The sequence below is a fragment of the Bubalus bubalis genome, chromosome 1, assembly GCF_019923935.1.
Source record: "Bubalus bubalis isolate 160015118507 breed Murrah chromosome 1, NDDB_SH_1, whole genome shotgun sequence".
NCBI classification, from domain to species: domain Eukaryota; kingdom Metazoa; phylum Chordata; class Mammalia; order Artiodactyla; family Bovidae; genus Bubalus; species Bubalus bubalis.
In genome coordinates, this window is record NC_059157.1 from 180,979,480 (window position 1) to 180,993,423 (window position 13,944).

Below are 13,944 nucleotides of genomic sequence, written 5' to 3' on the forward strand. Positions count from 1 at the left end.
TGAAGCAGCCCAGGGGAATTCAAGTTGGGGAAACCCAAGCCATAGGGTGAGGGCTAGGCTGCATGAACCACTCCCTCCCACCCCACCCCACCCCCGCCCGCTAACCTAGGTGTGTGCAGGTTGCAGAATCCAGGTCCTCTGGATCCCAGGCCAGTGCCCTCTGAGCCCACACTGCCCCTGCCCCAGGGCCTGGGCCTGGTTAGGACGCACGACCAGGGTCCTGCCCTGTGGGAAGGGCTGGGGGTCGGAATGGGGAGTTCTGTTCCTCACTTTCTCTTCCTCCTCCCATGTTGTTAGCACTCCCAGCCTGATTACACGTCAATCGGGGAGTTCTTGGTGCCTCTCAAACACCATTTCACTTACACACCAGAGGCCAGCCCGGCTACAGGAAGAGCATGGGCTTAGACTCCAAAAGACCTGAGTTCAAGTCTGACTCGGCTGTGTATTACACTAGGCGTCACTTCCTCATGCTGATCACTATAGACCTGGCAGGGTTGTAAGGATCATGAATGCCAAATGCTGAGAGCACTGCCTGACACACAATAGGTGCTTCACTAATATGAGTTTCCTTCCGGTTCTCACATCATCATCCTTAAAGGGAGACCCTGAAGGAAAAATTGGGCTGCATGCCTGCTGCGTGGTTCAAGACCAAGGGTTAGGTTAGTACTTCCATTATTTTGGGGTCTGAGCTTTCATCTCAGAAAGAAAAGTTCAATCAAATTTATGGAGTCTCTATTTTATTCCCAGGTGCTCTACCGTCTGATTTAACTCACGATATGGCTGCCTGAGGAAGGTGCTGGCACTCCTCCCATTCACAGAAGAGGCAACTGAAGTCGCCTAAACTTCTAAACCACACAACTCTGCACACTCAGGTGCAAGCCGCGCCCCCTCCCATGTCACCGAAAGCTTCAACTGCTCTGTTTCTCCAAAGGGAAATGCTGTCAAGACCCTCGAGGAGGTCAATAGGATCCCTATTTCCTCTAGTTTTGAAACTGAAATGAGAGTGAAGCAAGCTCTCCCCGCTTCTCCAGCACATCAATAGAGAATCAGCCACAGCTTGTCGGATGTATGACAGGAAGGAGGAGGGTCGCTGACGTGAAGATGGAGCCTGGGTACTGTGCTGTGTTTCTGGAAGGGACCTCATTTCAGGGCTGGGACCTGCTATACGATGGGAAATGGACACGAAAGCCTATAGGACCCCGAGGGAGGTGCTTTGACAATGCCTGCTGAGGGTGCTCTCCATGGGCGGCTGGAGGATGTGTGGCAAGTCCTGACAATGAGATGAGTATCATCACCCTCTGACCGTGTCCTCACCGGGCACCTCCCCATGGTAGATGCCGTGATAGGACTTCAGATGCATCTGCTGTCCCCCACAAGGCTTTGGAGCGGCAGCTGCAGCCCCGCGAGTGCCTGAGCAGCTCTCCTGCTGCACGGGGCAGCCAAGGGACCACCCCCGCCTCTGCCCCCTAACTTGCCACCATGGGTGTGCCGAGGCCACCCTTCCCAGGCTGCTCCCAGCCATCACTGATGGAGCAGGTCTGTTCCCGCAGGATAGGAAACTCCTCTAATGGTCTGAGGACTCCCCTCACTCGTGGAAGCTTCCTCAGGACGACTATCCAGCCTTTTCCTTCCCAGCCCTCCACCTCCTCTTCCTTTATATCAATAATTCAAAGGTGTTTCCCCAATAAATTTCTTGCAGGCCTAATTCTGTTTTGGTATCTGCCTCCTGAAGGCCTTGAACTAACACAGTGGACATTAGTCCTATTTTTGCAGGTGAGAAAACAGTGGCCCAAGGGTTAACCTGTCCAAGTCCCAGGGGCGACTAGTGGGAGAGCTGGCTTTACATCCAGGTGTGTCTGGATCCCAAGTCAAGGCTTCCTGTTACAGCAGGGTCCCTCTCAAGCTATTCACACGGGTTTAAAGTTAGGCAAATGACAGAGGGCAGGGAGCTCTGACATCTCAGTTTGGCCCCTCATTAGGTAGATTAGAAACCGGAAACCCTGGAGGAAAGGATTAGTCGAGTGGTGCCAGCCCATCTGTGGACAATCATTTCCTCACTCTGGAGGTTGCGGGAGGTCAAGGGAGGCCTCAGGGTGTGGAAGGAGGCCGGGCTGGACCGGGTGGCGGGCCTGGGGAAAGCAGGTTTGGGGGCTCATTGACTTTCTGGCCTGGTGGATGGAGATGTGCCTGAGGAAGCTCCAGAAGGTTCCTGTGGTGGGTGCTGGTTGGGAAGCACAGGGAAGAGCTCTGAGTGTGGCCAGGACACTCTAGTCCAGCCTCGGGAACACCCTTGGGTAAGCCTGCCTTTTTCAAAGGCTGCCCCACCTCCCTCGGTTGGTTCATAAACCCCAAGGAGACAAACCTGGTCATGCTTACTTCCCGTCGTAATCTATTCTTTTAACTGGAAAGAGTACTTCTGACCCAGGTTTCTTTCTTTCTTTTTTAAAATATAATAACTACAAAGTCACTGGGGTCTGTGAGTAAAGGTACACAGACACATTCGGACTTAGTAACATTCACAGAACAACTGGTAATATAGCCGCGAGCCACCTGGCATAAGGATGCGTTCTCTCTGCTACTCCAGTGGCATTTCTGTACGTCTGGAAGGAGGCCAGCCTGTCCTGGGTAACGTGCATGTGAACTCTCACGAATCCTGGGTCAGTGAGAGGTTGCTCTGCTTTGGATGGCTCAGCTTGGATTGATGATGAAAAATATCTGTAACTGGCCTTGTTTCCTGCTTTCGCCCCATGTAACTCCCATCTCTTCCAGGGAGGCTGGATGAAGACAGTCTCAACAATGAATGTGGTATGTGCAGGCCAGGCCAGAGAGGCTGACAGAGCCACATAACTGACCTCCTGATGGAAACCCAGAGTACTGGCAGCCAAGAGCAGGGACCACTTCGGCACCAGACCCAGAGGCTTCCAGCAGGAGGTGGTGGCCCGTGCGTCCTGATGGTGGCAGCAGAGACCATCTCAGGAGCCACCCAGCTCCCAGCCCCTGACCAAACGTGGCCTGGATCCAATCAGTTTCAGTTCTCAGCACATCTGAAACTGAGTGTGGCTGTTTCCAGTGTGGCTCAGGAGACAAAGCATTTCTCAGACCTGGCGCAACATACATCCTTCCAGCTGCTAGAAAGGGCTCATGATCTGAAGGGCAGGTGTGAGTGGTGACAGCCCCTCTGAGCAGACCTGAGACTTGCTACAATCACCCTCTGCTTCCACCGGAAACCGGGGACTTGCTGGCCTGCCCAGCAGCCCCAGAGAAGCTGGACCAGGGCCCGGACTACTCAGAAAAGCCAGATGAGAAAATCTATGCATGTACTTTGTCACCAATGCAGATTGCTTGAAATATCTGACAAACCAGCCAAAGAGGAAACTCTTCTTTGAGGGCTGGAGAGTGTGCTTTAGGATAAATGTAGCTGCTGAGAAGGTCTGACTGTGGGGCCCCTAGACCTGGCCAGGCTATGAGCTTTCAAACAGCACAGTATTTTAAAGCTGGACAAGCATCTTCTTTCTCAGTGCCCCTCTCATCAGGACCTTCACAGGGTCAGCGATGGTCCCACAGGACAGGGAGCTGTATGTATGTGGAGGCAGCCAGGCTGGAACCCTGCTGAGTGAGGGCTTGGCCTGAGGATGGTGGAGATGCGAGACAGACACCAAAGGAAGCAGGGGCTGTGGGTCCCAGGGGAAATCTTCCTTTCTGAAGTAATATGCTCTCGCCCAGCGGCTGAAGGCTCCTGTCAGTGCCAGAAGCATTCTCACGGTGCAGTTCCAGGCTTGTCCTCACTTCTGTCTTGGCTGATGTTATTATGCATGGTTTAGGCAGCCCATGGGTTTTCTGCTTTGCAGTAAAATTTGATCTAATTTCAAACTCATATATAGCAGAAGGGCTGGAGACATCTTTTTAGACCTGCAGACCCAGGTGGGTGTGGGCTGTGGGAGTGCAGGTAGGGACAGGGCCCGGGCAGCTGGCTGGGGGAAGCTGTGTCACACACTTCTGGGTCCCTCATGCTTGAAATAGTGCTTGGCACACAGTGAGCACTTGGGAGATGCTGTTGAGTCGAATGGATCGTGTCACCAGATCTGGGCTGGCTCAGGTGTGATTGGGACCCTGGGCAAGTCACTTCACTTGGTGACATACTCCCTACCTGTATGGTGTATCTGCTTTGTCTTTTTATTTTATTGCTCTAGCTAGTCTGTTTTAAGGATGAATGATTAAAAATAGTAGGAATTCCCTTTGTAAACTACAGCCTCTAGACACATGGAAAGAATGGAAAATTAGAAAGCTGTCTCTAATGTGGTTACTTCTCAAATATGACCATTATTAATAATTTATTGGCTAATAGTGCTACATTTTCTCATTATCATTCTTCTGTTTTAGAAGTGAGCAATCACAGCTTTAAGAATATCTGTGTGCACCCATGAGTGACAATAAATCTGCTTAAGGAAAGAATGAAATATGCAACCTGTAAACATTTTCACTTTTTCCGCACTGGGTCCTTGAGCAGACTGGACTTTCCTCAACACGGAAAGTTTGCTTTGCTTATCAACTAGAAGCAGACAGAGAGCTGGGAGAGGCAGATCCTGGAAGGAATCCAGACTCAGATTAAAAAGGATTTTGTCAGAATACAATGCCAAGCAGACATCAGGTTCATGTTAAAGGCACACACCTCCTGTGCTGATGTTCGATTGACCCATAACATGAAGACAGGCTGGGAGACCTGGCCGCATAGCCTCCTCTGAAAAAGTTTCTGGGGCTTCATTCCCCTTGAGATCAGGCTGAGCCCATGGTGTGACGTGAGGACCTGATGCCAGAGCAGGTTGCCTGAATGTGACTAAAGTGTCCGAACTGAGGAACTGCCACGCACGCTTCTCTGCCTCGGCCGGGCACAGGTAATGTGGTGCTTCTTCTGGGGCAGGCATGAACTGAGGCCATTGGAGGGGTAGATAGGGGCAGGACCAGGGCCAGGTGGCCCTGTGAAGAGACTCAAAGGGACAGGGATGACAGCTTGGAAAAGAAAAGCTTGCCCTTGAGAGTGGTTTCCTGTATCTCAGGGGTTGGTGGATGGACTTGTTTTGTGAGGTTTCAGAGGGCAGAGGTTAGAACCAAAGAGTGTAACTTACAACGGGGAAATTACAATGCCCCCAGGAGAGCTGTAAACAGCCACAGGAGAAAGGGGCTAAGTGGGGAGCCCAGGGGTTTCTCACCCCTGCAAAGACTGAGGGGGCACCTGGATGATGTCTGTGTGTGTGGTGGGGCTGGGGGGAGGGCAGGCACAGTAAGGATTCCTGTGAGGCCATCAGAAGAACTCTTAAGACTTGAGATCAGGTGCATGGGGGAGACATGAAGGCAGCCCTGGGTCCCGAGTGATTGCATCAGGTTCTTTGTGGAGATGTCAGGGAGGAAGAGGGCTTCCCCAGTGGCTCAGCCAGTAAAGAATCTGCCTGCAGTGCAGGAGACCTGGGTTCAATCCTGGGTTGGGAAGATCCCTGGAGAAAGGAAATGGCTACCCACTCCAGTATTCTTTCTGGAGAATTCCTTGGACAGAGGAGCCTGGTGAGCTACAGTCCAGGAGGTTGCAAAGAGTCAGACACGAATGAGCAACTAACACCTTCACTACACTTTTTTCAGGGAGGAAGAAGCCCCTAGAGTTTTCAATACAGGAGTGATGGTGGGAGTGATGGTGGCAGCAAGGGGGCGCTGGTGGCCCGCTATTGTTGTGGTCTAGGGGAGCCCTTCTCCATGTACCCAGTGGGAGCAAAGGCAATGACAAGGTCCACAAAGCACCACTTCACACCACTCATGGACAAGCAAAATGGGGAGGAGCCACAAAATAGCTAAATTCACATGTAACTTGTAAGCCTCAATTTAGTTATAAGTACTGTTTTTGTCAAGGCTACTAGAACTTCCTACAAAATAAAAACTTCATCTTTTCTTCTTTCTTGAGGGAAGACAGGAGGAGGAGAAGAGAGCAGCAGTAAGGGTGATGGAAGAGAGGTGGGGAGGAAGGCTCCAAGGGCTCTGCTACTTGGAGGCTGTCGGTTTGGAAGCACCAGCTCTCACCTTGCAGGGTGTTGGTGTCACGTGGCTAGAGAAGACAGCAGGCAGGGTAGTGTCATGACATGAGCCCTGGGCTGGAAGATGGGTTCTCTGAGCTTACATTCTAACCCTGCCTCTCATGAGCTCTGGGGTCCTGGGGAAACCATGTCCCTTCCCCAGCCTGGTGTTTCTTTCTGCAAAATGCCGAGTTGGACTTGACTCCCAGCTCATAGGAGTTGTGCCTTTATGATCAGTGGGCATCTGAGCCATGGCCTGATGAGCTAGGGGCCAGGAGTGGGATAACCTGGGATTCTTGTTCTGCTGCCTTCTCTCCTGGGGTTCTGGGAGCTCTGCAGACCACTTGGTGGGGACTGCCCAAGTGTGGGGCAAAGGAATTGTGGGGATGGGCATGCTGCCGTGGTGGTGGGCGAGGGGAGAAGGGAGCGTGTGAGGCACTTACAGCAGGAGGAGATGGGCACGCTGATGGCGAGGATCACCCAGGCGATGTCCATCTTGCTCAGGCAGATGGTGGCTCTGTGCTGGGGTTTGTCCCCTTCGGCCACGTGAGAAATGTTCCCCGCTGTTCCAGGCTTCCAGGTCCCGGCGGGGACCAAACGGTTGAGGAAGTTTCCTGTGGCTGTGGACACCACTGTGGAGAGGGGACTGGGCACCCTGCCCATCATGGTGGGTGTGGGGGTGGCCACAGCTTTCTCCTCGGCTTGGGAAACAGTGCTTTCTGAAGCCCCTGTTGGGTGGGCTGGGGCCTGCGGGGCTGAGGATGTTCCCTGAGGAAGCCCCTCGGAAGGGACTGAGACACTGGCATCAAAGGCAGCCTGGATGGGCCCCGTGGTGGCTGCGAAGACCCCAGAGTTGGTAGATGGAGGTCTGCTGGTGCCGGGGGTGACAGTAAGCCAGGAGTCACTGTGGCTGGAGCCGTCCTGCGGGTCACCATGGGGGCGCTGAGAAGGCACTGGAGCACGCTGTTGACTGGCAGGGGTGCCTGAGGCTGCTGTGGCATCTGGCTCCCCTCCTTGGCTGGTGAAGGTGGAACCACCCCCCTGGTCTGCCCTGCTAAGGCTGGGCTTGTCCTCCACAGGCACTAGGGGGGTGGTGGGTGGTACCCACGAGGTCCTGCTGGGCGCTGAGGTTGCGGCCACTGTCTGGGGCTGTGGAGAGGAGGAGTAACCCCAAAGCGGGTTCCTGGGGGTGAAGATGGAGGGGTCAGGCTCCACAGACCCTGTGAAGTTGCCTTTGTAAATCTGAAAGATTTTCCCCAGCGGCCGCTTCTGCCCCAGATGTGTGGAGCTCTGGTTTCTTCCCCGTTGGCCGTCCTTCCTCCCGGCATGACCACTGGGTGCAGCGGGGATAGGGCGTGGTGAACTGCCGGCTCCCTTTCGGGAAGAGCCAGGGGGCCTGGGGGGCCTGCGTGTGGTAGCTCTGGAGGGGGCTGTGGGGGGACGGCTGGTGGCTTCCCCTGGCTTTGTCAGCAGGATGGTGGGCGCAGTCTCGCCCAGGGAGCGGCCCTCTGAATGGGAGGATGTGGTTGCCACGGCAGCAGGAAGTGGCCCTGTGGACAGGGAGCCTTCAGAATGGGGGGTGGATGCCGTCACCATGATGGTGGAGATGGTGTTTGTGGGAGGGTGTCCATCTAGATGGGGTGCTGTCGTTGCCATGGGAGCTGTGGCCTGTGAGGAGGGTCCATCAGGATGAGGGGTCGGTGTCACCACGGAGGCAGGGGTGGCCACCACGGAGGAGTGTCTGGTAGAACTGAGGGATGCTGTCACCATGGTGCCTGGGATGGTGCCTGAGGGGGAGACTTGAAGAGATTCCCTGGGAGATGGTTCCTGGGCAGCAAATACCAGTGCTTCAGTCAGCGCCAAGGTCAGGAGGAAGCCTTGAGAGGGAGACAGAGAGCAGAGGTGAAATCCCGGGAGCAGCTCAGCCCTGTGCCTTCCTTACCCATGAACTTGAAGCACCTGGGAACTCAAGGGAAATGGTGGGAGGATCCCTGAGGTCCCCGCGCATCCCACTGTGGGGACGGGGGTATCTATCAGGTTGGTTCCACCCAGCACCCCTCCCAGAGAGAACCCACCCACAGGGGAACCAGAGACGGCTAAACCAGCCAGGCCTGTCCTTTCCCAAGTGCCTCTGAAATGCCTCCGCCCTCCGCCCAAGGGCACATGCTCAGACGGGCTGGGGGAGGGGCGTGGAGGAAGCCTTGTGGCCCCTGAGTGCCTGAGGACCTTCTGCACCAGGGAGCCGTCCAAAGTGTGACCACAAGGAAGCCAGCAGCTCTGTGTGAGCCGCCCTGAGTCACTAAGCAGGGCTTGGGTGGGCAGAGCTGACCAGCACCCACGCCTTTTCAGACTCCTCCATTTATGAACTAGACACAGGTGCTTGTTCACACCCACCCACCAAAGAGTTAAGGAGGGTTTACCCCCTCCTTGACCCTGGAGACACAAAAATGAACAGGGCCTGGGTGAGGTCATATAGATCCACAAACAATCCTAAAACAAGGCAGAGATGTCTCAGTGCCATTGGTGATCAACAGGCAGAAGCGGACTGGGATTCAGAGGGTGACCAGATCTGCTGCCTATAAAACACTTAGCACAGAGCCTGCAGGAGAAGGTACAGTGCATAAACACCAGCTGGTTGTATGGTTAACTGCTTGTCCTATGTGCTCATGAAGCTGAACTCTGGAAGACCACTGGTGGTGCCTGGCATTCCAGAGTAGGAGGAGCCCTTCTGGGCATTGACAGAAAACTATGGACTTTGCATGATGGTGAGTGTGTGTGCTTTTTGTTCACTGAGAAAAATGCACAAGGACAAAAATCTATACATGTAAAAACTCTTCGAAAGATGTGTGGATTTTATTAATCACAACAGCATGTGCCCATCTTTAAAAATAATACCTCAGATCAATGTGATATGTAGGATCTATTCGGATTATAAACATGAAGACTGGCCACCCTGTACAACCCATGGGCTAGGAAGAGCTGCTTCCTACCACCAGGGAAAGCTTGACAGACCTCTATAGTCCGATTCTGACCTGAGACCTCCCCCGTTCACAGGGGCCCCCTGCTCAGTCACACTCATGCCCTTCCTTCAGTGCTGCTAGCCGCCAAGACCAGCCCAGGTAGAGATGGGCCTCTGACTGGTCACCCTCTCGGGGCCTCCCTCCCCCACAGATTCCAGCAGGATGAATGGTCAAAGCAGGGGCCCTGGTGGTGATGCTGGGGAACCTGGGGTGGTCAGCAAAGCTGGCAGGGGAAGACAGGGGCTCTGGTGAGTTTCTGGAAACAGAGATGGGGAGAAGACCTCCTAACATGGCTTCAAAGCAAGGTTCAGGGTCACCACTGAGGCCTCCTCCAACTTAGGGGAGGGGATGGGGTTTGGGTCGGTGCTCCCTCACCCTGCATGTCTAACTTAGTGGGCGGGGGAGGCTGAGGGACGGCAGATGGAGTAGAGCCTATAGCAGTCACATCTCCAGGACCAACAATTCTCCCTAAACGACAGAATTTCCCCACACTTTCATTCATAGTTTAGCCCATACACCAACAGTGTTTTCTCCTTATCTGGGTCAATCCTAAAATCTGGCTACTGAGCATCACTCTGGCCCTGTCTTTCATGCTTGACTGAACCCTCAATTTAACCACCTGATGGGGCAGGAAGTTGAGGCTGAGGGTGATTAAGTAATGTGTTCAAAGCCCCTCAGTAGAGAAGTGTGTGACACCCAGGCATATCCAAAATGCACAGAGTTCCTGGTCACCCAGCGCATACGAGGCAGGAGAAGAGGACAGGAAGTTGCAGCTACAGAAGGAAGCACGCGCTCACGGTTACTGCAGCCCCTCTCTGGCAGTTTAGCACCACAGGGGCAATCTATTCCTAGAGCTGGTGGTCGTGACTGCTGAGGTTTTAAGGGCCGTGCCCTAATAGGCCTCTGTTGGCTCACGAGCACCCTGGTTCAATATGTGTTGAACACATTCCCCTCAGAGCCATATGCGGACACCCTGGCCCTAGCACCTGAGGGTGGAACTGTGTGTTAGGGCCTTTGAAGAGCTGATTAAGGCAAAATGAAGCTGATGGTGCAGGTCCTAACCCAATCTGAAGGGTGTCCTTATAAGAAAAGGAGCCCAGGACACAGATGCAAAGAAGGCCCGCACACAGACAGGCAGTGACAGGCCAGTTGCCTGCAAGCCAAGAAGAAAGGAGTCAGAGTACTCCAACCCTGCTGGCACCTAGATCTTGGGGTTCCAGCCTCCAAAACTGTGAGATGATAACTTTCTGTGGTTTAACTCCCCGCCGGCCGGTGATAACTTGTGTGGCAGACCCAATAGACTGATATCCGTGTCATACCTTAGAGATTCCTGAAAAATGAGAAGTGGAGACTGGGGCTTGTGTACAGGGAGTTTATTTTGGGAAGTGGCCCTAGGGGACAGCTGTGGGGGCCTGAGATGAGTGAAACAGGGAAAGTCAATCCTAGGGTAGGTTATGAACTGATCAGGGTGCAACTCAAATCTGCTGGGGGTCTCTGAGGAGCTGAGCACCTCTTGCCAGCAGCTCTCCTTCCCACCGCCAGTGCTGCTCACCCACCTCCTTGCTCCTCCACGAGGCACACCTGAGTGAGTCAGTGAGGCTTTGGGCAGGGGCTGTCTGCTCACACCTGTACCCGCCTGGAGGCTGCCACAACAGCTGGAGTTAAAATTAAGGGCCCAGAGGATTCCTAGGGGGGAGCACAGATGTGCTCCATATAATCCGAGGCCCATGACCAAGGACAAGGACACTGTTGCCTTCCAGCAACAGCATCAAGGGCAGCCCAGAGTTTTCAGAGAGGCCCCCAGGGACCCCAGGGACAGGCCAGAGGTAGGAGAGGGGTAGCTCGGCCTCCAGGGGGAACTTCTGCAGCCTCTAGAGGCCGAGGGCTTAATGCTCCCTGGTCTTCAAAATACTCAGGGAAAGAAACTCCCTTGACTTTCCCACCATGAACATCCCTGGGGCTAAAATCCTCCCAGGTGGAAAGTGTATACAACTGACTGGAGTTCTCCTTCCTGCAAGACTTTCAGGGGAAGTAAACATGCGTGCCCTTGCTGCAGCTCTTTCTAGTTGCCAGCATCCCCTGAAGGTATTTTCACTCTAGGAGGACTGTTAGGGCCCTTTTTTCTTCAGATTTGAAAGCTTCGGTACAATGAATGGATACTGCCCTCCTGGGTGCACAGGGTCTCCACCTAGAGGATGACATTTAGCTGTCACAGTGAGAAGGGCACTCGAAACAACTTAGTCCAGTCCCCTCATTTCACAGAAGGGGCAACGGAAGGAGTGAAGTGACTTGTCCAAGAACACAGCTGGTCGGGACACGGCCTGGATTATAGTCATCATTTCAAAGCAACTTTTCATTTGTATCATAAAACTGCTACAGCGCCGCAATGCCCAAATGCCTCCTTCAACACCCACAGTCATCCTCACTGTGGAAATCGCCTCTCCTCTTTGGCACAAAAGGTTAAGCACTGAATGTAAAGGCTTATACCATCACAATTACTGCTCAAGGCCTTCAACCCAGGGCTCCCCTAACAGATGCAAATTTCCACTCCAGGCCCTTTGTGCTGGCCTGCTCATTCCCCTCCCCACAATCTGGGGCTACTGCCTCTTTGAATATAATTTGCATAGATTTGCATAATAGACTTTGCCAGCTCTAATTCCAAATATGTAGGCGAGACTATAACTAAAATCCTACTTGATGTGTTTTAAATGTAGAACCGATTTTTAAAGGATGCCAGAATAAAGACAAGTGTAGAGGGTGGGAACCAAAGATTGATGGGTGCTCAGATGTGGCAGGAAGGCCTCCTCCTACCTGCAATTCCCATGCCCAGTGATCCCAGGACCCAAGGGAAGGAAAGGCCTTCCTCCTTCTGTTTATTTGGTTGGCTGCCGACAGCCCATATTGGGCATGATATTTGCATCTGGTAAAGGCAAGGAGGGAATTGGTGAAGAGAGAAATGACTAATCTGTGCTGAGTGCTTCCTGCCTGCCACGTGCCATTTGAAGGGCTGAGCATGTTCCTGACACATTTAATCTTCATAACAACCTGATGAGGCAGGTACTATCATTAGCTCCTATTGCAGCCGACGAAGAGCAGCACAGAGAGGCACAGGAAGCTGCCTCCTTCCACACAGCCTGGGATAGTGGGCTCCACACGCTCAACCATGTTCCCTCACCATTCCACTCTGCATATTCAAAAGCAGTGGTTCAAAATCTTTTGGGAGTTGATTTTCTATTACTGATTTTTTGATTTTTCTTTCTTCCTACTTGCTTTCTTCTAGCTCCATTTCAGGGCTCTGTATTAACATTTTCAACAAGTTAGTTAACTTTATTTTGCAATTTAGCTTCTGCATCTGATGTTTCAACAACAACAAAAAAAGAGAATCCATGCTCACCAAGTTTGACCATCATGAAGTCTGTTTTCTACATGGGCAATAACATACCATCTTGCCAGGAAACATGCTCTTCTCATTTCAGGACTATTGTCTTTTAATTGGAAGGGGTGCTAAGGTTCCCTGGTATCTAACTCCTTCACTGACAGATGAGAAGGCTGAGGCCCAGTGAAGTGGAATCCTCACTCTGGGCCACGTACTATGATGCACCAGCCTACAGGGCTCTCTTCACATTACTGTGGGTCTGGTATTCCAGTGCTCCATCCTCTGGACTTCTTTTAAAAACAAAATCCTTTTGTTTTAAAGATCAAAAAGCTTGTCATTCCTAAGAGCATGGTTTCTGTCCATGCTCAGAAATAAATGCCTATCACTGACTTTAGGGTGAGCTGGGTGACTGTTCTGAAGAGGTACTCATGCCTGTGACCTTGGGCTTCTTTATGAAAGGCAGATTTTTTTTTCATAAAGACAAAAGGAGTTTGGGGGTGTGTATCTTTGCTTCTACTCCCTTCTCTGGCAGACACTTTCCAAATGTTCCCTCCTATCAAGTCCTGCTGGTGACATGCTTCAGGTCACAGAACTTAAAGCACAGAGGGTTCTGCTTAGTTCTGAGACACACCTGAGGCCATCACCTGGTGGGTTCCAGAAATGTCTGGGGATCACTGATTCAACAGTTGCACTGATCAGATCCATGACTCCACTGAGAATTATTGCTCCGAGTACAATCTCTAGAACACATGTGAGCAAGAAAACCACATGAGATGGGCCTGGGTGACCCAGACACTACTATGGCCTCCAGCTAGCATGAATTCACTTCGTGCTGCAACTCTGAAGCTGACAGATCACAGCTTTCTATCAAAAACATGTGTACTCACATGTGAGCACACACACACACAAGCTCCTCTCCTGGTAGCAGGAAATAAGGAAGAATGACAAGCGTGAGAACTCCAATCATCTCCATGGTAATAAACAGTTAAGTCATTCATCTGAAGTCAAAATGGCCATCATGTAGCAGTGTCAGGATTTAAACACAGTTTCTCTGATCCTGGCTGCTCGAGACCCTAGGTACTGAGAAAGTTTTGATCCAGGAAAATGTCCTACACTTTATGAAGAAAGGCAATGATATAACAATAGTAGGAGCTATGATGACCACAGCTACAAAACAAACATTTCCCCCCATGCAGAAACACTCGGCAACCACACCACCTTTCATCTTCAGCTTTTGCTCCTCTGCCTTAGTCACTCAGTTTATTTGGGGACAAGCACTTTGCAACTAGAACTCCTCTTGGGTCTTGAAGCCATTGCTAGAAGCCCCTCCTGTGTGCCTGTAACCACCATTCCTACCCCTGCTCCAACCCCCATCTCTAAATGGAAATGCCCAGTGTCCTGTTTCAAATGCCCACTGTCTGAATTCTAAGCTGCCAGAGTGCAGAGACTGTGTCTGCATCAACAATATTTCCCCATATCTAGTCCAGTACAT

General features: G+C 52.2%; 1 protein-coding gene across 5 annotated transcripts in view; it reads right to left on the reverse strand.

Moving 5' to 3' along the window:
* TMEM108 (transmembrane protein 108) overlaps positions 1 to 13,944 on the reverse strand; it is a 406,452-nt gene that overhangs the window by 7,993 nt on the left and 384,515 nt on the right. For 4 of the 5 annotated variants that reach the window (XM_044947068.2, XM_025291700.3, XM_044947070.2 and 1 more), the window contains one exon: positions 6,500 to 7,933. In XM_044947068.2, the coding sequence (XP_044803003.2) occupies positions 6,500 to 7,933 (1,434 nt within the window). Of the gene's footprint in view, positions 1 to 4,352; positions 6,089 to 6,499; positions 7,934 to 13,944 lie in introns of those variants that run through there. The other variant, XM_044947076.1, reaches the window with a different exon arrangement.